The sequence below is a fragment of the Chelonoidis abingdonii genome, chromosome 1, assembly GCF_003597395.2.
Source record: "Chelonoidis abingdonii isolate Lonesome George chromosome 1, CheloAbing_2.0, whole genome shotgun sequence".
NCBI classification, from domain to species: domain Eukaryota; kingdom Metazoa; phylum Chordata; order Testudines; family Testudinidae; genus Chelonoidis; species Chelonoidis abingdonii.
In genome coordinates this window covers 99,063,530-99,088,980 of record NC_133769.1, presented here as the reverse complement: position 1 = coordinate 99,088,980, position 25,451 = coordinate 99,063,530, and the positions used below count along the sequence as shown (strand labels likewise).

At 46.6% G+C, this 25,451-nt stretch overlaps 1 protein-coding gene across 2 annotated transcripts; it reads right to left on the bottom strand.

Moving 5' to 3' along the window:
• Window positions 1-8,571: 8,571 nt before the first annotated feature.
• On the bottom strand, window positions 8,572-23,749 carry CBX6 (chromobox 6). 2 transcript variants are annotated; one of them, XM_032790254.2, is made up of 5 exons: window positions 23,402-23,749; window positions 23,245-23,288; window positions 22,968-23,033; window positions 22,756-22,822; window positions 8,572-11,708 (listed from the first exon to the last, which is right to left on the bottom strand). In XM_032790254.2, the coding sequence occupies exons 1-5, from the start codon at window positions 23,468-23,470 to the stop codon at window positions 10,797-10,799; spliced, it is 1,158 nt and encodes a 385-aa protein (XP_032646145.2). In that variant the 5' UTR covers window positions 23,471-23,749; the 3' UTR covers window positions 8,572-10,796. The 2 variants fall into 2 exon arrangements, with proteins under 2 accessions (XP_032646145.2, XP_032646143.2); XM_032790252.2 differs by having other exon boundaries at window positions 8,572-11,762; window positions 23,402-23,747.
• Window positions 23,750-25,451: the final 1,702 nt, after the last annotated feature.

Genomic DNA, 25,451 nt, shown 5'->3' with positions numbered 1-25,451 from the left:
TAATTCTAGAGGGGGATGAGAAGTGGATAGCAACTCTATGTCTCTTGGTTGTTTCATTATCTCTTCGAGCATAAATAAAAGACTAAATCAACAGATGTGCCCTGCTAGTTTGGGGGTTCCATCTCTGTAATTTTCAAAGCAAACTGCATCCTTACCAGAGGTTCCTGCCTCTGAACCAGGGTCACTCTGGTTCGATTGTCAGAACTGGCTGGACTGTGGTGGAGTCAAAAACATATCCTGGCTCACTGTGCAGCTGGATCCCCTGGTTGCCTGTCCTCCATACTCCTCTTCACTGTTCATGGCAGGGGCCTGTGACTTGGGTCCTCCAAAGTATTCACAGGGGTCTCGGGTGTGGGGTCTCTCCCAAGGATGCACCTCTGCACCAGATTGATGGCCTCCCTTGCCTTCTGGTACGCCTGCCACAGCTCCTTGGCTTTCATGTGGCATTGCTGCTGGTCCCTCTTCTAGCCCTTCTCCTGCATGCTCTAAGCAATCTGCTCATAGATGTCAACATTTCTACAGCTGGATCGGAGCTGTGCCTGCACTGCCTCTTCTCCCCACCAACCCAGGAAGTACAAAACCTTCTGTCTCCTGTCTATGGGCAGTTGCACATAACAATGCAGTGTTGCTAGGTGTTTGCCAAGCCAGTCAACCAAGAAAAGGAATTTCAAAAATTTCTGGGGCTTTCAAAAGGAGGAACAGTTTCCTGTTCACCTGGCCCCAGGGAAGCGGAGTTCACAACGGTGACCAGAGTGATCACTGTGGGGTATTGTGGGCCAGTTCCTGAAGCCCAGTAACAGTTGACATAAGTAACACAGTATCTACACGGACATTGCTTCAACCTAATTACATCAACCTTGACTATCCACCACTCAGGGAGATGGTGGTGTTAAGTTGCTGTACCGGGGCATTTATATCAGCGGGAACAAAATTTAAGTGTAGACACATCCACAACTAAGTTGATGTAAGCTGCCTTGTGCTGACCTAACCATGTAGTGTAGACCAGGCCTTAGTGGTCAGATCTGGTGCCCACAGGCTCTTCTAGGCCAAATTGCAGCAAGCACTGAAGACAAAGGGAGGGGAAACATGATAATAGACTTGCCTTGCCCCACATCCAGATGGGTTTTCAATATGCCTCTCATTAAGCATTTTAAATAGGAGGCAGGAGTTGGGCATTCCCACATCATAATGCTGGGATTGTTGTTTTGCTTTTAGTAGAAAAAGGGCACGAGGCTTCCAACTCCTCTTCTTCTAGTTACAATAGATTTTGAAGTCCAAGAACTACGTATGAACCAGTATCAAGAACACATAGCCGTCAGGTTTGTCCAGGTAGTTAGCATGTCACTTGTTGCCACAGTCATTGGGATTCCAGGTGAATGGATGGCTCCAGAGGAGAACATCGGTGTGTCTGTCTGTGTCCCCTGCCTCTGAGAGCAGCAGTCCAGTTTCTTGTGTTTTTGGCCAGAGGCTTGGCTCTATCTTTGTTCTTCGTTTGTATTTGCTGCTGTTTTGTTTTTAAATATGGAAACTACCTAAAGAGCCAAGTTAACAGCTCTGCTAGTCTGTCCCCAATTACTTAAAAATTAAAGAGCAAAAGACCTGTTAAGACCTCTAGTCCATTTTCCAACACTCCTCACTGTTATCTGCAGTATATTCTCCTGCGCTTTGGCCAAGCTAGTTGTAAGTAACTTCGTGATGGGGTGAACACTGCTTCCCTTGGCAGGTTAAAACATCAACACTCACCTTTGAAAATCACAGTGAGTCACATACACACAAGGCAGGCAACAGGCTTTGGAATGTAACAATTTATTGGGGTTAATATTTTTCTTTAACTCCCCATTTCTGGCATCGATACAATACTCAAGAGCAGCAGAAAGAACAAAATGTACAAGAATACAAGAGTAATTAGCACAAACCGCCCCCAAACCCAGAGCAAACCATTTTTCTGCTGGAAATGCCAAAGGGAGGGGGATCCTATCGCCCCACCCCGCATCCCATCCATCCACTCTAGACAGAGTTTAGCCAGCTGGGAACTGGATTAAAATAAGCAAACGCAAACACTATATTTAAAAATGAAAATTACAAGACAAAAATATATAGATATACAATTCATTCGTGCATGATTCTTTAATTAAATGCATTTTTCAAAATAAAAAAGTTACAAGATATTTAGGTTTATTTTAAATTAAAAAGAGTCACCACCTCCCCCCTCTGGGTGTCTCCAGTTGGCTGCGGCTGTGTGATTCCCAGCCTGAGGGGACATACTTACCCCAGCTCTCATTGCGCTTGCATACTAAAAACAGAATCCAGCCATAGTGGCACAAGCCGCAGGATGGGCTAGTTGCCCCGAGTACATGCCCGTCTGAGACCCCAGAGTGGCTAACCTGTCCCACAGTTCGCACTGCCACAGTTACACTCTGTTTTTAGTGCGTTAGCTCAATAAGAAGCAGTGTGAATGTCTCCTCGAGCTGGGATCACACAACCAGCTTAGAGGGTAGCCATACCCTGTATGCCAAGTGTGGGGTGGGTAGGGAGGGTACATGGGTTGCATCAGGACCATCACCATTATAGAAATTACATCAAAATCTCTCTCTGGGATAAAGAGAAAAGCCCTTATCCTGCAAAGACTTATGCACATGCTTAGCTTGAAGCACCCAAGTACCTTTAGACCTCAAGGGAACTACTTGCCTGCTTAAAGTTAAGTACTTGCAAAAGTTTGCAGGATCTGGGCCTCAGCTTGGCACCTGGGGAGGTGGAGGGACGAGGCAGATGGGCAAGCCCAGACTTCCCACGACCACTTGCAATTTTCCACCAAACATTTTTTTTTTAAAAATGAGAATCCTGAACTGTTAAGAAGGGAAGGGGGACATGGCAAGTAGTTTAGCTTCAAAATTTAGATTTTAAAAAATATAATGGCAGATTTATTTATTTATTTGCAGAACTTGAATGAAGTTTCCTCCCCCCACAACAAGGAAACCCATCTGCCCCTGCTGCACTGGAAGAGTCAGGGCCACTCCTGGGAAACCAGGAAGTGATACTGACCAAGCTATTTTCACTGTCCTAGCAGAAGTGCAAAGAAGAAAACTGCAATAATGTGGAAAATGTACTTGGATTTAAAGATACGTTTCCTGTAGGAGGCCCCAATTCAAAAAAGTACTTAGATCCATAACCATCCGCTTTAAAGTTTTGTGCATGCTTCAAGTGCTTTGCTGAACAGGGATGGATTTAAGCATGTGCTTCAATGCTTTGCTGAATCGGGGCATCATGGGGTTTTAGTTAATACAGGGATTAATGTTCAAATTACTTAACCTGCCATTGCCCCCCCCCCATCAAATTAATTTCTCTTGAATCACCCACCACTGCCAATATTTAAGATCACATTACTCTGATTTCTCTTACTGATGCTCTCCTTTGGGGAATCACCCTGTTTCTTTCCTCTGCCTTTTTCACACTATTTTCCCTGTTGCAGTCATATCTCAATACCCTCTTCCCCATACCAGTTTTAGATTGGCCAGCAAGGGCAAAAGTGGGGCACTCCACCCCCCTTAGACTGAACATGATGTCTCTGCAGAAAATCCCAGACAGCACCCCCTTGAGGGACATGAGTGGAACATCTCTAACGGATGGAGGTGTCCTGTTAGGGTGGAAAGCATGTCTTGGATGCAGTTCTGCATCTAAGACAGAACTTTGGATGGTCCTGTAGGGTTTCATCCTGTGCTAGGCAGCAGAAGGTGGGAAGGACAGAAGAACTGCTAGAGGTACAACCCTGGAAAAACTGGTATCTTCCTTTGTTACCTGACTTGAGATGTTGGGCAGGGGGGAAGGAACCAGCAAGTCCCCACTGCTTGTAAACCAATGAGGGCCATCTCAACCCTGGAAGTGTATAGCATGTTATAATGAGCATATATGACCACATAGTGTCAACACAACTGCCTCACTGTGGGGGAGGGGCGACTAGGAGCAGCAGGGATGCCCAGATCTGATGTTGGACAACTGACCTGGGGAGGTTACGTAGCAAATGGAAAAATAAGGGTTGAGACAAGAAGATGAGAGATTCTGCTCCTCAGAAACGTACACACTGGACTTTTGGAGGAGGGCCAAAACGGTCCCTCGTTCAAAGCCAGAGTGACAATGAAAAGAATTTATAAAATATCTGGGAAGAAATGAGTTGGTTCTGAAGCAATACTCAGCCCTTCTATAGCTCTATATGCACATTATTAAATTTAGCCTCCCAGCATCCTCTGGGCATTGTCCCCATGGTACAGACAGGGGAACGGAGGCAAAGGACAGAGAAGCAACTTGCACAAGGTCACAGGAAATCAAAAGAACCCAGGAATGCCTAGCTCCCAGCCCCAAGAACAACCCTCTGAACTATGATACGTTTGATATAAGGATTGGGACGGATTATGTGGGGGATTCTTTTTTATATATATATATATATTCATATAAAAAGTAAATAAGATCCCAGCTCTTGCATGATTATTGGGCAATCCAAAAAGCAGCAAAGCAAGCAACACTGGAGCAAAGGATACGCCAGGCCAAACAGTGCAAGGCCTCAGAGTTAGAGGTGTGGGGATGGAGGACAGACAAGAACTCCTCCAAAGGGTCATGGAGCACTTAGCCAGACACCCATTCTTGGTGGCGAGAAGCGCCACCCCAGTTGGCTACAATACCTTCTCCTCTCCCCATCATACCACATCCACAGATACCACTGTTGATGTGGTGTGGAGGGCGGGGGAATGACTCCCTGCCAGCACTGTTGCTCCCCACCCCAACCTGTGCTTTAGCTTGGATATCCACAGGGAGTTCCCACTCTCCATCCCCAGTACTGTCAGGTCCATGAAGGAAGTTAGACTGACTGCTGGGAATATTGCAAAGCACCTGAAACTTCCCTTAACAGCAGAGGCGATGAAAGGGATTTAACTTCCCAGGAAGACTCAGCTCGGACAGTACCCATTTGGTAAAGGAGGGAGGGTACCTTATCTCCATCCCAGCTGGGATGGGAGGAGAAGGGTGACTGAAGTACAGGAGATGTGGAGACATTCCCCACTCCCTGAAAATACACAGCAAGTTAATGGCTCACCTAAGATTAGAAGGCAGAACTCCCCACTGGGCCTACATACATCCTCCCATCCCTGCAAAGGCTTTATATCCTTGTCAGCTCCATGCCCATATGCTAGCTTCATTCAGAAAGACCAGAACGGCGTGCTGGGCAAAGGCGGAAGATTAGTATATATGCTCAGTTCAGAACTGAAGCTGTAGGTAGGGACAGAAGAGCACTGGCAGAGCTCGGGGTGAAGAGTGGAGAAAATGAGTTCCCAAGAACAGCACAGAAGAGATACAGTTTGTTTTTACCCAAAATGCGCAGAAGACACCCTGACAAGACAGACATCTTCAAGTCCCATATCTAGTAACTTATTACATTCAGACACCAATGTCTGGTTCCCATCCTCTTTCCTACAGTCACCCCAACACAGCAGATGAACAATATGCAGCAAAGAGACACAGTGCAGCCTTGGCTGGGAAAGCTCCCCCCACCATTATGGGACATTCACACACCCACCCCAGTCCAGAAGAAAACAATCCTGCTCTAGTAAAAACCCACCAATGCCACCCTGGCTCTTACCCCAACATGCACTCAATACACCCCAGCCTTCCCAAGGAGAGGGTGCTCCCCACTTGTCCAAAGCTTCAGGTACACGTCGGGGTTTCTGCCTTCCTCTGAAGATCTGGTAGTGGCCATTGTCAGACTAGACTGGGCTACATTGGGTTCTGCTGTGGCAAATTCTGTATTTAAAATGTCATTTCCACTAAGCATTGAAATCAGTGAGCTGATAGACAAGGAAGGGAGCTCTGCCTTGTTCTAAGTAAGCATTTATTCTGCTCTTGGGGTGGTTATCTGGCAAGAAAGGTGAAAGCCAATCTGAGATCTCAGCAGCTCCACTGATGTGCCATTTCCATTTTACTAGCTTGGCCCAGACCCCATTAGGTCAGGATTTAAAATTCTGCAACAATTTTGGCACCACTGCACCTGTGAAGGGGAGAAAAATACAGAGCCTCCATCTAATTTCTGGAGAGGGGGTGGGGAAGGGGAATGGTAGTGCTGTTGGATGGAACTCACTCCAACATTTGGGGAGGTGGGGAAGAGAAGGGCAAATTCAGGGCCAGTGCAACCATTTAGGCGAACTAGGCGGTTGCCTAGGGCGCCAAGATTTGGGGGCACCAAAAACTGGCACCCCCCAAAAATTTTTTTAAATGGTTGCAGCCGCTGCTGCTGGAGGGGCTGAGCTGCCGGTGGCAGCAGCTGCCGGCAGCAGCTGACTGCAGCCGGCAGCCCAAGGTGTCCCCCGGGTCAGGGCGCCGCCTCCGCAGCCCAAGGTGTCCCCCAGGTCAGGGCGCCGCCGTCACATTCGGGCAGCCCAGGGCGCCTCCCCCCCCGGGGTCGGAAGCACCTGGTCAGTGCGCCGCCACCGCAGCCCGGCAGCCCAGGGCGCCCTCCGCCCCCGGGGTCAGTGGTCGCCACCGCAGCCGGGCAGCCCAGGCACCCCCCCCGGGTCAGGGACCCCTGGGGTCAGTGCAGCCGCGCCGCAGCCCGGCAGAGGCGCCCCCCCCCGGGTCAGCGAAGCCGCCGCCGCAGCCAGGCAAACCAGGGGCCCCCCCGCCGGGGTCAGGGTGCCGCCATGGCAGCCGGCAGCCCAGGGTGTCCCCTGGGTCAGGGCGCCTCCGGAGGGGGCAGCAGGCAGCTCCCATGGAGCTGCCGAAGGGGTCCCCTGGCCCAGGGAAACCCCGAGCTGCTGGCTGCCGCGGAGGCGCTCTAACCCTGGGTCAGGGTGCCGCCGCCGCAGCCGGCAGCCCGTGGTTTCCCTGGGTCAGGGGGCCGCCGGAGGGGGCGGCAGGCAGGTTCCGTGGAGCTGCCATAGTGGTGCCTGCAGATGGTCGGCTGCTCGGACGGCTCCGGTGGACCGCCCGCAGGCACCACTGCAGCAGCTCCACCGGAGCCGGGACCAGCGCAGGGGGCAGCGAAATTGCCATCTGCCTAGGGCGCTCAAAATCCTAGCGCTAGTCCTGGGTAAATTACATGGGTTTTCTCCAAAACAGGACTTGCCTCTTCAAATCAGAAATTGTTGGTTACCACAAGGACACCCTCCTCCAGTTCAAGTGAGCCAAATACCATCCCAGACACATAATTCAACATACAAAATACTCCTTTCTCTAAGAACCATCTAATACCACTACAGTTTGTGCAATCACTGCATTTATTATTCATTTTTAAATTCTCTCCCCCATAGAAATTTCATTTTTAAAAACTTTTTTCTTTTCTTTTTTTTTTTTGCAAAACTATTCATTTCACTTTTTCCACTTTCCATCATAAAATCTCCTCTAAAAACACAACAACAAGAGAATAAACATGGCACAGACAAAGACTGTTTCCCTGGTTTGGGGGGAATGCTTTAGAATACTCCCTCCAACCCTATGCCCTCTCTGAAAGCATGGATGGGACCTCCCCTTTATCTTCCAGTAGAGAGGGAGGAAAAAATAAATCGGAGATGGAAGGTGAGTGTACCCCACATTCATACCAGTGTGGGGTTTTGCCAGCCTCTAGTGGCTGGACCACACAAAGATTTATGAGACTACTACTGCCTGGTCTTTAGCTCAAGCAATATAGAGACTCATGCTTTTAGATTCAGAGGCTCAGGGTTCAATCCCCACAGGTGACCCACCCAGGAGGGTGGTGACACAAGCAGTCAAGCTAATTCCCCTGACTGGATTGCACTTCCTTTCTACAGAGAGATGATCTACGATAGAGTTCCTCCAAAGCCCAGTGCTCCTCTCCCCTCTTTATAATTCCAGGAAGAAGGGTCACCAAGCCCCCATCCAATCCTCCTGCCAATGCTCCGGAGGAAAGCGAAAACCCCTCATTACGAAAAAAAATCCAGGAACATCAAACAGACATCAGGAGGGGGGGAAAAAAACAAACAAACTACACCTCTGCCAAGTGAGCATTTCTTGGCTAAAACATGTCAAGAGTTTCCTATTAAAGTTCCCTTTTATCCCCACTTAAACTTTTCAAATATTTCTGAACTTTATTACCACGAAACAAGAACGCCATCACATACACGCCAAGAGTAACCAAGCAATCTAAAAATAAAAGTGACTGGTTGGCATGCATCTACTTGGTAAAATAGTTTCTCTTATCTTGCAGCTCCATAAAGTAATTCCTTTTAAAAATCGTCTCTCTTTAACACAAGTCTCCTTGTTATTCTCCCAATATAGATCTCCCACATCTCCCCAGCCTGCTTTTTTCTAAAGCTGCTGGCATTAGAATAAGTTACCATGAAATAAGAGAACCCTGCATGCGCAAGGTGAAGGAAAGATGCAAAACAAAGCAAAGACAACAGGCAGGTATTAATTCACATACACACGTACATATCCAACAAATTACAGGAAGCCTTGGACTGATGAATGAATGGGGAAGTCTCCCCCACCCTGTAACTAGTTTTGAAATATTCTGCTGGATTTTAAGTTTTGTTTAAAAAACCCACAAAGGATGGGCAGTTTTATGTGTGTGTGGGGGGGAGGGGGGGTGTTGTGGTTGTGTGGGAATACCACTAACCACAAGTGGGACCATCTTTCAGATTGGCTACACACAAACTGGAATTTTGAATTCACACCTTTTTTAAATTTTGATACAAGTCTCTGTGAGGACACTTATTTTGCAGTAGGTGAGTTTTAAGGCTGGTCTACACCTAAAAATTAGATCGAACTAGCCACACATTGCTTAAGGTTGTGAAAAATGTTGTGCCCTGTGCAATGTACTTAGGTCAACCTAACCCCCACTGTAGGTGCAGCCAGGTCAGTGAAAGAATTCTTTCAACCTTCAGCCTCTTGAAGCAGTGGTTTTACATCGACAGAAAAACCCCTTTTATCACTGTAGCAAGTGTCTATGCTACAGTGGCGTAGCAGCAGCTGTAGTGCTTGTAGTGTAGACATACCCTTCAAATCCAGGGTGTTTGCAGGCAAACCCACAAAAGGGGTGAATTCCACCCAATTTAGTTATTTTGGTGGCTGTGTGTGTGTGTGAGAGAGAGAGAGAAGTCCTTAGAGTTGAGTTCCTCTCTCCTCCACCCAGTACACGCACACCTGCAGGCATATTTATTATGGATCCCACAACAAGCAACACCCCACCCCACCCCTTTTCCCCCAAGGTCATGGAATCAAGGCAGACACTCACTGCAACACCAATTTAGACTGAATGTAACAGCCTCTCTTCCCCACACCTCAGTGTTTCACAGATTCAGCAACAGTGGAGTAGGGAAATGAGGGAGGGGTATCTAGTCACAAAGCTCACCACTGACATAGAATCAAACAAGCCATGGAATGGCAAAGAAGAGCGCTTTTGCACCTTGGACATTAAGAACATGTCTCAAGGAAATGGACAAAGCCATACCTTCGCCTGCTTCCAATTACAGAGGGTGGGGGCCATTCCAGATCCAATTTCACACTGAACATGTAAAACCAAGGAGTTGGGGGTGGGGTGGGGGGGCAGGGGAAGGAGAGGCAGGCAGGCGCGCACACACACATACACACACTAAATGTAAGATACGGTAATTCTTACAATAGGTTCTTAGCACCTTTGGTCAACAATTGTAGAGGCAATTTCAGATCCTGGAAAAGGTTGTGGTGAACTCTCTCCAACCCACCCACCAGAAAGAGATGAAATCGAGCAGGAAGAGTAGCAGATCTTCCTTCGCACACACAAGGCCTGTGAAGCGATTCAGTGGAGACAAGGAGGCTTTTATTTTCCCTGGGGAGGTATGACTTGCTGACCTCAGCTGGCTGGGGTAATGTCATTCCAAGCCATTGCTCCTCCTGAATTGATGGACGGGTGTGTGGCTTTCCCACTTCCATTAGAAAAGGCTTAGGAAGGGTACGGCATGTCTCAGACCCGAGCAAGTGCAAATGATGAACACGAGGAGGAAGATCCAGGCTGGAAGTGACAGGCCCAACAAAGCTGAGCAAACTGGAAGATCTGGAAGGGAAGGAGCAGAAGGGAGGAGGAAGGGCCCAGGTGGTCTCAAAGTGCCCATACAACTGCCAAGTTAGCACCACTAGTAAAAGCAAGAAGGAAGTGAGCCGGGGGCATGTGTTGTAGGGGTGCAACCCCCAACTCAGGCTCTGCTGCAATCTCGTTCTAGCCCTGATGCTTTACCTTCTGATCCCGCTCCCCCTCCCCCCCCCGATAGTGTCCCTCTCCCAGAGATCAGTAGCTCTGGCTGTAAGCTGGATCATAAGAGACAGCAAACCCATGCCACAGAGAAAGAGGGTCCGAGCTGCCCTGGGAGAAGGCAGGGTAAGAACTGGAGAAGTGGAGGAGTGTGTACACAGTGCAGGGCAGAAGGGGAAGGTGGGGGGGCGCACAGCTCCTTTCAAGTGCCTTATCCATCTCTCCAGTAGCAGGAGCTCCCCCATATCTTCAGAAAAGATGGGGGGATCCTTCCCCACCCAGCCCCAACACATAAACACACACACACTCTCTCCATTGTCGCCCAGGCTCCATACCAGTTTGACAACATGTTCTTTGAAGACAAATGATCATTCCCCAGCCCAACCCCTCGCAGCTGACACATCTGGGAACTTCAGACACCTCTGCCCTCCAACTCCCACCCCAGTCTCTGAGCAGAAAGAAAAAGAACCAGGGAAGGGGAGGGGGCAGAGCAGGAGAAAACTAACAGCCATTCACACCAGGACTTCTTCCAGAGCCTCCCCTTCCCCCCCCAAAGCAGGAAGCCAACTTCTCACTTGCTGCCTCCTCCACCCGCTGCCACCTTCTCAAAATCCTCTGCGTTGCAGAACTCCTTGATAGTGACGGTCAGGAGATTGCTGGTGACATCCGTGACCACCACGTTGGAGCAGGGGGACATCTCGGGGCGCCAGTCGCCAGCCTCCTGCTCTGGGTCAGAAGAGGAAAGGGACGATGAGGGTGTCTGGCCCCCAGCACATCTCCCAGGGGGAGAGCGCTTGCTGGTGGCCGCTGATTCTGGTGGGATCGACAGGTCCAGGACCTCCGACTCGCGCCAGTCTGGGATGGCGGGACTCAGGGTCTCGGGAAGCAGCTTTGGGGGAGAATCGTCTGGGTCGGAGGAAGAGTGAGGGGTAGGAGAGGGGCAGCCTGATGAGCTGGAGCTGCGGGCATCGTAAGGGGTAGAGCCCATGATCAGCCCGCAGGAGGCACCTTGTGAGCCCCCTGCCTCCATCTTGCCCTCCAGAGATGTGGCTGGTGCAGTGGACGGCTTGTTGTACAGAGAGAAGGTGCCGAACTTCATGTGGCGGATCTGGGTGCGGAGGATGCTCTCGCTGAACTTCTTACTCTTGCCAATGACACGGTTTCGTGAGGGAATCTTTGGCCGGGCCAAGCCCCCTCCTCCACTTGTGGCCTTTCCACCCTTGTCAATAACCTTGAGGTTGAGGATGATGCGGCTGCGTTTGGGCTCACGAGGCTTCACCTTGCGGTTGATGATACGGACAGTCTCAGAGAAGGGCGAGACTGGAGGACGTATGCCAGCCCCCCCACTCACACCCCCACTGTTCTGGGGGTCTGGGCGGGGCAAGGGGCGCCGGGACATCCGATGGCATCGCCGGATGTCTTTCTTGAGCCGGTGCACTGCGGCACTGGAGTGCAGCTTGGGCGAGGAGGTGCTAGAGCCAGGCTTGACAGAAAAGTGTACATCCCCAATGTGAAGGGCCTCCGCCTGGGCCCGAGCCTGCGGTGGGGGAGGAGAGAGAAGAATAGAGTCAGAGATGACCGGAGATATGCCAGGCCTTGAATCGGGGGCACCTCAGCTTGGGGTGACAAGACCACATTAGAAGCACCCTGTCAGGAACCAGAGAGCTACACCTCGTTTGTATACAAAATAATATTTAAATGAAGAAATAAATGCACAGGATCCTAGCTCTAAGGTAGTGGTCCCCAACCTTTTTGGCTGGTGGCCGCCAGCCGAAGGACCACTGCGGCAGTGGAGCACCCGCTGAAATGCCGCCGAATTTCGGAGGTGACGCCTCTCAATGACGCCGCTTGCCGTCGACAAGCAACGTCATCGAGAGGTGTCCCCGCCGAAATTCGGGAGCGACATCTCTCGATGACATCACTTGTCAGTGACAAGCATTGTCATCAAGAGGCGTCCCCGCCGAAATGCCGCTGAAATTCGGCAGCATTTCAGCGGGTGCTCTCCCGGGGGCCAGGACGCAGGCGGATTAAGATGCCCCTGCAGGCGCCGCGGCGCCCACAGGCACCGCATTGGGGACCACTGTACTAAGGTAACCCAGTGGTGAATGGCTGCCAGAAGTCCCTCTCAGTGCCTGTTACAGCCCCTAGCTATGGAGTCTTGGCTCTTTAGTTCAAGCTGTAGCAGGTCCTGCTTTAGCTCCAGAAGTTCTCTGTTCAATCCCCAATGCATCAGCCAAGATGGCAGCTCTGACACTTGCATCATCTTTGACAAATGAGAAAAACGACCTGCTGGTGTGTGTTCAGCAGCAATGAAAACCACCAACCAAGGAACTCAGAGCCATGGGAAAGGAACAGCAGACGTTGTCTGCAGACTGTTACTATCAATCACCACGAATGGCTCCTCCACAAACAAGGGAAGTTCGCGCAGGTAAGCCAGTCAGGTTCTAGGACTTACCAAGGACTGCACTTTGAGGGAGCCTGAGACTAGGTCGACACTACGGATTTACGTTGGCAGACTACGTCGCTCAGGGGTGTGGAAAATCCTCACCTAAGTGATGCAGTTATACCGACCTTACCCCCTGTGTAGACAATGCTATGTCTATGGGAGGACTTCTCCTGTAGACAAAACCACCATCTCTTGAGGAGGTGGAGTACCTACGCTGGCAGGAGAAGCACTCCTGTCGTCATAAGTAGCATCCTCACGAAGCGCTACAGCAGAACTGCATGGACAAGCATTTCCTTGACCCCCCACTTCTTACATGATCCCCTGAATGAGTAGCACAAAGGAAAGTGCCCAGGGAGCCTGGTGCCAGAGAATCTAAAGCTACACTCAATTGTTGCTATACCCTGTCACCAGGAGAAGGGGACAATCATCCTAATAAGCATATGGTGGTTGTTGGTGGGGCTGAGCACCAAAAAGTTTATTTAGGGTGAGTAAGAACCCCAAAGCATGCTAGGCACTGTCTGAATGCAGGGAACAGGGACTGTGTCCATAATCTCACAATCTAGAAGACAAACAAGAGGAATAAAGCAAACAAACAAAGTCCCATCCAGACAATTAGTTGGTTAACTTCCTGTAGGTGTCATGGGAGAAATGGATCTTTAGGAAGGGTTGATGGAGAAGGTTGTGGTCTGATGGATACTGTGAGAGGAAAGTCTCAGATTCAAGGTTCAAAAAGATACTGAACATAGAATCATAGGAGTGGAAGGGACCACGAGAGGTCTTGTAGTCTGTTCCCCTGTACTCAAGACAGGACTAAGTATAGACCATCTCTGATAGTTTTTTGTCTAACCTGCTCTGTCACTGGAGATTTTTAAGAGATTTCACAACCTCCCTAGGCAATTCACTCTAGTGCTTAACCGCCCTGACAGTCGAAGTTTTTCCTAATGTCCAACCTAAACCACTCTTGCTGCAATTTAAGCTAATTGCTTCTTGTCCTATCCTCAGAGGTAAATGAGAACAATTTACTTGCCTTCTCCTTGTAACAACCTTTTATATACCTGAAAACTAATGTCCCCCCCTCAGTCTTCTCCAAACTAAACAAACCCATTTTTTTCAATCTTCCTTCATAGGTCATACTTTTTAGACCTTTATTCATTTTTGTTCCTCTTCTCTGGACTTTCTCCAATTTGTCCACATCTTTCCTGAAATGTGGCCCTCAGAACTGGACTTAGTACTCCAGTTAAGGCCTAATCAGTGCTGAGTGGAGCAGAAGAATTACTTCTCATGTCTTGCTTGCAACACTCCTGCTAATACCCAGAATGTTTGCTTGTTTTGCAACAGTGTTTCACTGTTGACTCATATTTAGCTTGTGATGCACTATGACTCTCAGACCCCTTTCCAAAGTACTTCTTTCTAGGCAGTAATTTCCCATTATGTATGTGTACAACTGATTGTTCCTTCCTAAGTGGAGTACTTTGCATTTGTCCTTATTGAATTTCATCCTACTTACTTCAGACCATTTCTCCAGTTTGTCCAGATGATTTTGAATTTTAATCCTATTCTCCAAAGCACTTACAATCCCTCCCAGCTTCATATCATCTGCAAACTTTATAAGTGTACTTCTATGCCATTATCGAAATCATTAAGATATTGAACAGAACCGGACCCAGGACTGATCCCTGCGGGACCCCACTTGATATGCCATTCCAGCTTGACTGTGAACCACTGATAACTACTCTCTGGGAACGGTTGTCCAATCAGTTATGCATCCATCTTATAGTAGCTTCATCTAGGTTGTACTTCCCATCAGATGCTTTTGAAGAGACTGCAAAAATCTTTTTACTTACTTATCATTATTGTTACTGTGGTGTGAAAAATTCTCTCTGGAGTCCGGACTTTGACAAAAAAATAATTAAAGTACCTCTGACCTAGGTTCTATATTAGTTCCCGATGCAATTCTTATGTTCCTATTCCACCCCCAGGTTCCGATGCAATTCCTGTGTTCTTATTCTCCCCCTAAAAACTTGTCCAGACTTGTCCTGCTCCTTCAGATGAGATATTTGTTCAACGTGACAGATTAAATAGTGAAAGTGTAGAAGAAGCACCTGCTTTTCTCAGAGAAAAGAGAGAGCTGCTCTCCCCACTCCTCCGCAATAAATGTATCAGGAGTCATATCTGCTAACGTTTGGGACAAACATTTTTAGTTCTTCTTAGTTCTGTAGAGCCACGACATCTCTGGGAGAGTGAGCTGGAATTTACTCTGGCTCATGCATCAGCAACAGGATTGTCTTCAGGGAGCTAAATTACATTTTCATTTGTAAATTCAGATAGTCTGAGCTCGAGATAACAAACACAGAACCCTACAGGGTAATTTTACACTTGCTTTTCAGAGCAGAGTCACGCTTTAAATGGCGCCCTGCAAGGTTAAGATGCCCCTACCCCATTGAAACAGAATCTCCCTCATCTCAAACAGAGTCACTCTATAATTCTCTTGCCCCAAAACGCAGTCCTGGCCAGAATTAACCAGACCTTTTGGCCCCACACCCATTATTGCCTTGCCAACTTAGAATCAAATGATTCTTGTACCATCTAGTGACCACAGTGAGAACTGCAGTCCCTAGGATACAACATCCACTATCTCACCTCGTCCTCCTGACTCACACTCACACAGAGTGAGCTCAGGACAGGTTCTGGGGAGCTAAGGTTTTAAGCTGCACTATTATTTCCTCTGCCATCACGCAACTTGTACTAGACCTATAGCTCTCATCATGGGAATGGCGAGAAAACACTCAGAAACTTAAGAGCAGCACTTTAAAAGTCATCAAAGCGAGGAACCAAGATGGGGCCTATGAACTCACTCCAACTCCTTATATCTGATCCCAAAAGATTCCACTCTTGCTAACTGCCCTCACCCTGCCGACTTCAATCCCAAGTTATGACAAGAGCGCAAGCTGCAGGAAGCCTCAAACCTCTCAAGCAGCCCTGCCACACAATGGGAGAAGTTGGGACTGGAGACTTGAGGCCACGTAGCTTATCTCTGGATAATACAAGGCTATTCCCTACAGTAAGATCTCCAGTGCTTTGTCTAGTCTAGATGTAAACAGCTCCAGTGATGGATGGGGGCTTCTACTGCTTCATCTGGAAACAATTTCACAGTCTAAAGGCTCATCTACGCTAGATGTTTTATACCTGGAGTTAAATGATTGTCAAATAACTCAAGGTGGTTAATGTGTTTGTAAGGCCAGCGTGGACTCTCCCCAAATGTTTATTCCAGGCCACAAACGTGTTTATCCTCAGCAAAGGTTAAAAATCTCTAGCATAGACAAATCCTAACAGATTTCACTGTCAGGCATGACATCCTAATACGCATCCAGAGTTTCTTTTTGGATGAATCTGAGCCATTATTCCATGTCCTATGTGCCTTACAGCACAGATATTCAGATTTCTAACCCAAAGAGCCTACAGTCTAGTACAGGGATAGGCAACCTATGGCACGCGTGCTGAAGACGGCACTTGAGCTGATTTTCAGTGGCACTCACACTGCCCGAGTCCTGGCCACTGGTCCGGAGGACTCTGCATTTTAATTCAATTTTAAATGAAGCCTCTTAAATATTTTAAAAATCTTATTTACTTTATATAACTAAACTACTGTTGTATGTATTATAGACTTATAGGAAGAGACCTTGTAAAAATGTTAAAATGTATGACTGGCACAGGAAACCTTAGATTAGAGTGAATAAATGAAGACTCGGCACAGCACATCTGAAAGGTTGCCGATCCGTTTCAATAGCTCTTTGAACCCGAATAAATTCTCACTCTTTTCCTCACCATTTAAATACATACAGATGGTTGTGGTTCTCTTCAGACATCTTTTAACCAAGTTATTCTGGTTGATATTTTACTTTGAATCCGTGTCCTGTCTCACACATCATTATCACAGCCCCTCAAACATTTTTATTGTTCTTCTCTGAACTTCCTCCAGTTTGGGATTATCTACTTGTGTGATGCGGTGCAGTGAATGATATATCTTATTCCAAGTGAACTGAAACCATACAATGAGGTATTATTAACTCCTTGATAGCTGGCATGACTCACTCTGCACAGAAAATTCATAAAACCCCTTGTCTTTTCTGACACTACATCATACTAATCTGATGTGTGATTTGCTTTTCACTATCACACCACGGTATGCGTGTCTCTCTCTTTTAAAAGTATTTCTGCTCTCAAAGTTTCTTTTGCTCACTGAATACTTGTGTCCCAGATTACTTCCTATCCCAGAAACACTTGTCTGCATTTTTCCTGGTTGAATCCATTTCTTATTTCCTGCCCATATTTTATTTCCCTACCTTCATGACACCTTGTATTTTACTATCCTATGAATGGAATTAACATGCTGGTTTTCTCCTCTAATAGATTGACAACAAACAGGCTAAAATGGAACCTAACACTCCCTCCAACTCAGCATGATGCTGTTAATCATTGCTTACACTCTTTGCAATGCTTAGCAATTCATGTTAGAGTACACATACTCAAGTCAGCTTGAATTCATTTTTCAAGTACAGTTTCAAGAAACAATATCAAATGCTTTAGCAAAAATCCAGATGTCCCAACTACCATGTTCCCTCCAGCCACTAGTCCAGTAATTCTACCAAATACGTGATCAAGTTTGTCAGATATCATTTACAAATGCTCCTCTTCCCCCTGAAAGTTGATAGTTTTGCTGACCCATTCATCTTCTCTTCCTACTCCTGGCTATGTGCCTGCTTCCCTCTATACCTGGAACTACCTCCCAATCCCAGTTTACAAAGTCTTCTTTCCACTCAAATCTCAGCAAGAAACACACTTCTCCCCGCTGAAGGCTTAATACTTCTATGGTGCTCATGAATTGTAAGGGTTCATAGTCTAAGACAATAAAAGTTGATCCTTTCTCTGAACTTCACAAGTGCATCTTAAATCCCTCCTTCAGATGGTAAATTCCTTGGAGCAGGAACTGTCTCTACCTTTGTGACTTTACTGTGGGAGATGTGCTCAGTGCTGTACATAGAATACCCTGTTTACTGATCATGGTTCAGTTTTCACCAAGATGAAACAATCTGCAAACATCTAGAGATTTTGTTCTCGTTTAACAGAGAATGAAGGTTGACTTACAGCACAGTAATTGCTAGGATCACTTTTTTCCCTTCTTTTGGAAATCTGTATCACATTTGCTCAGCCCCCTAATGAATTCTCATCCCCTAGCACCTCCCTATTTCTGTTCTATTTTAAATAATTATTGCTAGTGACCTAACAAATAATTTCATCAGCTCCTTTCCTTCACACTCCAGGACGCACATACTGAAGACAGGGTGATAAGTACATAATCAAGTTCCCCACAAATCTTACTTTAACTAATTTATGTCAATAACTACAAATAGGAAGTAATAAAGACCTTGGATGCAATTCTTTTCTTGTTTTGATTCAAACTAAAACATTTCAGTAGCTCTGACGTATTTACATGATTCCTCCCTTATTTATTGGTGCATCTGCTTTGTCTTGTATTCCTCCCTCAAATAATACATTTATAAGAGCCCTTATTTCCCCTTTCACCTCTTGGCCTAGCATTCTGCCTTGTTTTACTGCCTGTCTGTTCTGCAACCTTTAGCTGACAGAGCAACAGCAAGCTGTGCTCCTAAGCAACCCTACCATAAACTGTGTTTTCCCATTGGAGGAGAATGCTATGAGGGAACAGATTTCAGTTTCAACCTGCTGAGGGGTAATTTATGAACAGGGAGATCAAATGCGGAGTTTGAGGGGGAAAGTTGCTTAACATCATGTTGCGCCTCCCTCCACTTCAGTTTACAGACTAAATTAGGTCTTGCAAGCAGCAAGAGGGAAATCCCCTATTGTGCAGGGCAAGTGCAGTCTATTACTGCACGCTCTCGATTACTACTTCTTCCTCCATTAACACCCTCCAATCTTCACCTTATTATTTAGAGTGACTGAGAATAGAGATCTCTGCAAGCTGAGCAGGAGGGTCAGGGACATGTCCTCCAATAGCACATGCCTGACCTCAAGGAGTTGCATGTGACCCCTGAATTTCCCAAGCCCACAAAGCTGTGAGGAAAGAAGTATCCCAGGGAGGTGGGAAAGGAAGACAAAAGTTGCATGCAAAGTGTGTGGGGGGGACAGTTAATGTGTCTCTATTAGCCTGCAAAAGCTTCCATTTTCCCCCAGACTGAATCTTATTGTTATTTCCTATCTATACATTTCTAAACCCTCAAGGAACCTGCTACAGACAAGGTTCATCAGAGATGTCACATTAATAAAGGTTGGAAAGGATTGTCCTACATCAGCCACTCCAAATTCCCCTCCCAAAGCAACAACTTATGTTATCCATAAGTTAGTCTCACCTTACAGGCTATTGCATGCCATGATCCCCCCTGCAAATGAACTCGTCCTCTGGGATTGAGCTCTTCATCCATGGGAAAGTTTGACTCAAAAATCCAGGGAATACAACCAAACCTCCTACCCAAAATACTGCAGCTGAAGCCCACACTTTCAGTCCTGCCATCCAGGATGTAAGAGCTTGTTAGTGATATCACAAACACAGGTGTGATATCCCTTAGTGATCTGATAGAAAAGCCAAGCATTAGAAGCCTGACTAGTGGGATTTTTAGAAGTGCCGAAACAGATAAGGCACATAACTCAAATCAAAAAGTAATTCCTTTGTAAATCTGACTCCAAATCAGTATTAAGGTAACTAAATAAATAAGCAAATGGAATTTCAAATCAGGTCACTTATTTAGATGCTGTCATACGGATTTACAAGCCTAACTTGAAACACCACATTTGAAAATCTTGGTCAGAAACATTATATACGAAACCATTCATTACGAGTGCACACTAGCCTTTTAAAACCAGTCATGGTCTGGTTCTGTATTTAATCTCCATACCTTCCAGTTCTAATCGGTTGAGATTGCAAGTCAAAAAGAATATTGTTCTAACTGCCAGCTCTGCAAACTCCCCTGAGGACCCAAGAGTCAAGTTTCTCCCACATGCTTCAGAAGTCCTCATCGGCAAGAGATTCTGCAGTCAAAAGAACTGACAACACGTTTAATGTGTGAGACAGAACAGAACCCTGCTTCTCCTCCTGTAGTGGCATCAGTTCTGCAGGATTAACAGGAGTCAAAACCTTGGCTTTGGCAGACACAAAGATAGGACTTCAGCTAAAAGTAGCCCTTCAGTCCTTTGTACTGATTTTCTAACTGAAATCACTTTGCAAAGTTTCCTCAAAAAGTTTGGACAAGTTCAGATGGTACTAAATCAAAAGAGAGTTGTTTCTTGCCATCTAGTCTGGGGTGTTATTTTTAGGGCTGAATCAGAAGTCAAAGGAACTAGCAACTAAGGCAAGTCCCCAGCAAAACCTCATCTCACCAGATCCCCTCCCCAGAGGGAGACACCAGCAGCTCCTGCCCTGCTCAGTGCCCCCCACAGCGAGGCATCAACCTACCAGCGGCAATTTTTTATTCCACACTTCACCCTCTTCTCCAGTGTGTCAAGCTAGCTATAAGCACAAGTCGGAGGTTTTCAGTAACAGTCAAGTAGATTTCAAGAGTTGGGGAGGAAAAGAATTAAGGAAAGTCAAGACACTAGTGAAGGAATATTGTTACCGGTGGTGGTGTTTAAGAAATTAAAGGAATGCTTATCTCTTGAAGACTCAATGATTTGTGTCCCCCACCCCCAATATTTTTTTAAAATAGAAAACCATTAACTAGAAATCTAATCAATGTAGTCAGTAAATTAGAAGTAAGGTAGATTCATAATCTGTACCTGTTTCTGAGATGCCCTGCCAGCTTTTTGTGACTTTACAATCACATTTTGCTATATATAATATTACACATATAAATTTTATAATGAAATGTTTCCCTTCCATGCTGCTGTATCCCATATAGACAGAAGAGGAAACCAACTGACCCATTCAAGGAAACTAATTATTTACATTGAGTATTTGACTAAAGAAGCAAAATTTAGAATGTTTCTTTTCAGATTTCAAGTGCTACATGTAATACCAGGTTAAAAAAATTCAAGTAGAAGTGTTATCTTTAAGTCAATGGTGTCACCTTAAGCTTTCCTCTGCATTATTGGACTCCCAAACGCAAGAAGATCTAAAGCATAAGCATCAGAGATAAAAACTGACTATAGAGTGAAACTGACTAGTTCAGTTTCACTGAGTGAAGAGTAAAAAGAAACACCCATTAGTGGGGAAAGCAAACAGATTTTTATCATTTTCAGTTTTTAATTAAGGCAAGACAATGTGGGCAAGGGGTACGTGTGTGGGGGTGGGGTGGGGGGGGAGGATGTTCCAATCACCACCAGTGCTTCCTAAAAATTTCCAAAGAGCTCCCCAATTTTTACCAGGGCATCCAGAAAACCCCAGGAAGATTCTCCCCACATTTTAAACTATTTCTGTGGTTCTCCCATATGTTGCATCTTTCCAAAGCAGATAACAGAGGGCATCCTACTGCAGTGGTTCTCAACTTTCCAGAATACTGTACACATTCTAGGAGTCTGATTTGTCTTGTGTACCCCCAAGTTTCACCTCACTTAAAAACTACTTGCTTACAAAATCAGACATAAAAATACAAGAGTGTCACAGCCACTATTACTGAAAAATTGCTTACATTCTCATTTTTACCATACAATTATAATATAAATCAATTGGAATATATCCTACTTATATTTCAGTGTATAGTAGATAAACAAGTCATTGTCTATACTGCTCTGTATGAAATTTTAGTTTGTACTGACTTCGCTAGTGCTTTTCATGTAGCCTGTTGTAAAACTAGACAAATATTTAGAGGAGTTGATGTACCCCCTGGAAGACCTCTGAGTACCCCCAGGAATACGCATACCCCCGTTTGAGAACCACTGTCCAACTGCACAGAACTTTGAGTGCTGCCACTTAGCGCTTCACTTATGTTTCAACAGAGCTTTGAAGATGTGAAGCCTCTCAACACCTCTGTGAGGCAGGAGAGCAAAGTATTAACCCCATTTTACAGATGGGGAAAGCAGACAAAAACATAAAGTAACTTGCCCAAACCCACAGAATGAGTCAATGCCTGAGATAGGAGTATTAGATACATTACTAAACTACCCATCTCCATAGCATCTGGGTATCAGATTAGACCAGAACTGAGAAATTCCTGACTCCCCACACAAATTTGTCTTAAATATACTGGATGTATTTATTTATGTATCCATTCATTTATCATCCAGGATTGGGATTGTTAGGGAAGCAAGAATGCAATAAATTTGTCTGCAGGGTGTCAGTCAGAGAGCAGAATATGGCAGAATATAACTCTTAACAGGAAAAAACTTAACTTCTGCTACAAAGGTCACCACCACCAGATTTTAAAGGGAAAAAACTAGGGACTCCGCCCTTTTTTCTTTTTTAAAGTCTTCCCTGTGAGACAAAATGACTATGCATGAAGAAACAAATATGAAAATGACACTGTCACTGGGGACGAAGTGGAGTCTTTAACTATGCCATGAAGAGGTAGAGTTATTCTAAGAATTCCAGAACAAGCAGGGAGCCTCAAAGGACCGCCAATATAGCACCTGGGGGCATCTAGCATACTGACATGTGAAGAGGAGGGGAGGCAGCAGCAGGACCCTTGTTATATCTTAAAAAAAGTACTACAAAACCTTTTCATTGCCACTAAGCATGCTGCTATAATATCACATACAGACCAAAGGGGCGGGGGGGTGAATGAAATACCACTATGGTGTGGAGAGAGAGCAGGTAGGTGGGGACAAACATCTGGGAGTGGATGGGGGTGAGGAGAGAAGACGACTGACAAAAAGAGAACATCCCCACAAATATGTGCACGCACACCTCAGCTTTTATTATCCCATTGGTGATAACCCCTCCCTACTCCAAGCAGCATCTCACGCACTTACTTCTAGTTCCCCTCTTTTATTTCGTTGCACCAGACCCCCAGACTAATGGAGGCCCAAGTCATTTGAGAGTTATGTACCTCCAACAGTTGACAGGCAGCGGGATTTTGGGTACATCTAACAGGGCCTAAGTTATTTAAATAAGAGTTACCTTCAGGAGGAAAGTTTTAGGCTTGGGTCCTCTCTTCTTGGGCCCATACAGCTCACGCTCTCGTTCCCTTTTGGGAGTTAAATTTTAGAAAGTTAAACTTTTTCTTTTTTAAAGAAAAAACCACACACACACACACACACACACATTATTATTATGATGTCTGGTAGCTCAGATGTCAAATAAACAAATGTGCTTTCCCTTATTAAACTCACTTCTGCTCAAAGGCTGCAATAAGACGGGAGTCCAGGATGTTCTCTTCAGGTTCCCAAGTGCTGTACCTGCCAAGGCACAACAAAATAACCAAAACAGGAATACCCACATAAAAAGGGAGAAGGTGGGGAAGGGGGGAGAGGAGGCTACCCCAGAGTACAGTTTGCGCGCATGGAAAAGGGATGCATAATATCTCTGAGCAGACTTGGGGAAGAACCCTTTATACACACACACATATACACACGCGCGCACACACAGAGAAATACTCAAACAACTCACTTGATGGCCCAGCCTTTCCATTTCACCAGGTACTCGATGCGCCCCTGCAAAACACAGATGAGGACGGGAGAGAAGAGAGGGAGGGAGGATTAGGGAAATGGCCATTGCAACAGACCCAAGCAGCGGGGGGCCGGGGCCAGGCTGGGCGGCTGCTCACCTTTCGGATCCGCCGCTTGATGATGGATTCGGCCGCGAACACTCGCTCCCCCACTGCAGACAGCTCCATCTTGCTCAGCAGCAGCACCCACAGCCCATAATAATCCCGCCCGCTTCTCCCTCCTTCCCTCCCCCTTCTCAAGCTGCCGTCGCCGCTACTAGGGCTACACCGGCTCGCGCGCGCACGCTCGCGCACGCTCTCCGGCCGCGCGGCAGCACGTGACCTCCCTCCTCTCTGTCTCCCCTTGCCCCGTGCACCGTTACCAGGGTCTCCCCAGCGGCGGTTGCTAGGAAAAAGGAGGAGGGCGCAGGCGCGCGGGCTCTTAAAGGCACTGTGCGCGCGCGCGGGCTGCAGGGAGCGAGACGCGGGCTGGGTCGCTGCTTGGGGGGCAAAGCGCAGGGCCGGGGAAGAGGCCCCGGGGGTGCAAAGAGCAGGGTAAAGCACAGGGGCTTGGAGTTTAAACGCGCTGAGAGGGGGGCGCAGTTTTAGATTACAAACCCCGCCCCCCCGTAGGGTGACCAGACAGCAAATGTGAAAAATGGGGATGGGGGTAATAGGAGCCTATATAAGAAAAAGACCCAAAAATCGGGTCATCTGGTCACCCTAGCTCCTGGTTGCTAATGAGGCTGCCCTCCCACCAAGAGATCCCAGCTCCCAGGGGGGCAGGTGCATGGACAGTCCCTGTCCAGCCCATCAGTGCAGTTAGAGGGACCTGCTGGCAGCACATTGGTCAGGAAAGGTCTGTACCCAGCTCCAGATAACAAGACTAGCCCAAGTTGTAAGTAAGTCATCAAAGAACCAAAACACGGTTGGGAAGGGATAGAAACCCCCATGCTTCAGGACATAAGCTGTCCTCTGAAGAATGGGGGTTAGGAAGAAAGTTTCCCTGAGATCAGGTTCTCTTATAACACCCACCACAGGGTTTCTTGCCCTTTCTCCTGAAGCAGCAGCTAGTGCTGGCCACTGCCAGGGGCAGAATGCTGCACTACATGGACCACTGGTCTGACCCAGTCCCTTTCTCATTGTCCTTTTCTCATAGTTAAAGACCATTTTCTTACTGCACACACAGCAGGTGAGACCTAACCATGTTCCCATGAACTAGCCAAGCTTACAGTTTGATTCTTGAAGCACAATTAGGTCCCATCTGCTCTTTACACTCACTATTCTGTTTGAAATCAATAAGGTGCCCAGAATTAGGGTTTATCTACACCCAGTTGTACCGCTATAACTATAGCGCTATTAGTAAAGCAGTAACAGCCACTAATGTGGATGTAGTTATAGCTGCTGAGGGTGCTATACTCCTATAGCTTATTCCCATATGGGAAGGGGAATAAGCCTTGCCATATATGTATCTTTATGCGAGTATAACTGCATTCATGCTCAGTGTTGTACCATATAACTTAACACAGATTCACACACTTAAGTGTCATATTGGTACAAAAACTGTAGACCAGTACAGTGGGTGAGTGTGTTTCACCTCAATGTACAAAGAAGCAGAGATAGTCCTAGGCTCAAACAATGCAAATGACCTCTTGAGGTCCTGCATTTTTAGAGCCCCCCCGCCAGCAGCTTCCACTGATTAAGCAGTTTTAAGGCCACTTCAGGCTTTTCTCCAGAAACAGCTAGAGAGGGGGAAGAAAAATCACAGTCTCCCTCTCTATCCCAGCAATCTGGAATCCAGGCAATCCTAAAGTAGTGTGTGCACAGAACATTTGGAAGCAAAGACTATGGATTTACTTTTGGGTGCCTGGCAGGTGCATTCTGTGTTGTACAGAACAACAGCAATATAGGACTGAAAGGGATCTTGAGAGGTCAGCTAAAACTCACTTTCCATTTTTAAAATTAATTAAAAAAACCTAACCTGCTTGAGATGGTCCATTAAGAGGTGTGGTCAGAGAATGCCCTTACTGCCCTCACTAAACATGATCCCTCTGCCCTGTTCATCATACACATATGATTTCCATCTCTCCTAAGCCAATAGCACTACTGCACATTCATCCCATAGGCCAAGAGGTCAGCAGAAACAGAAAGAATGGAACTGTAGGATTAA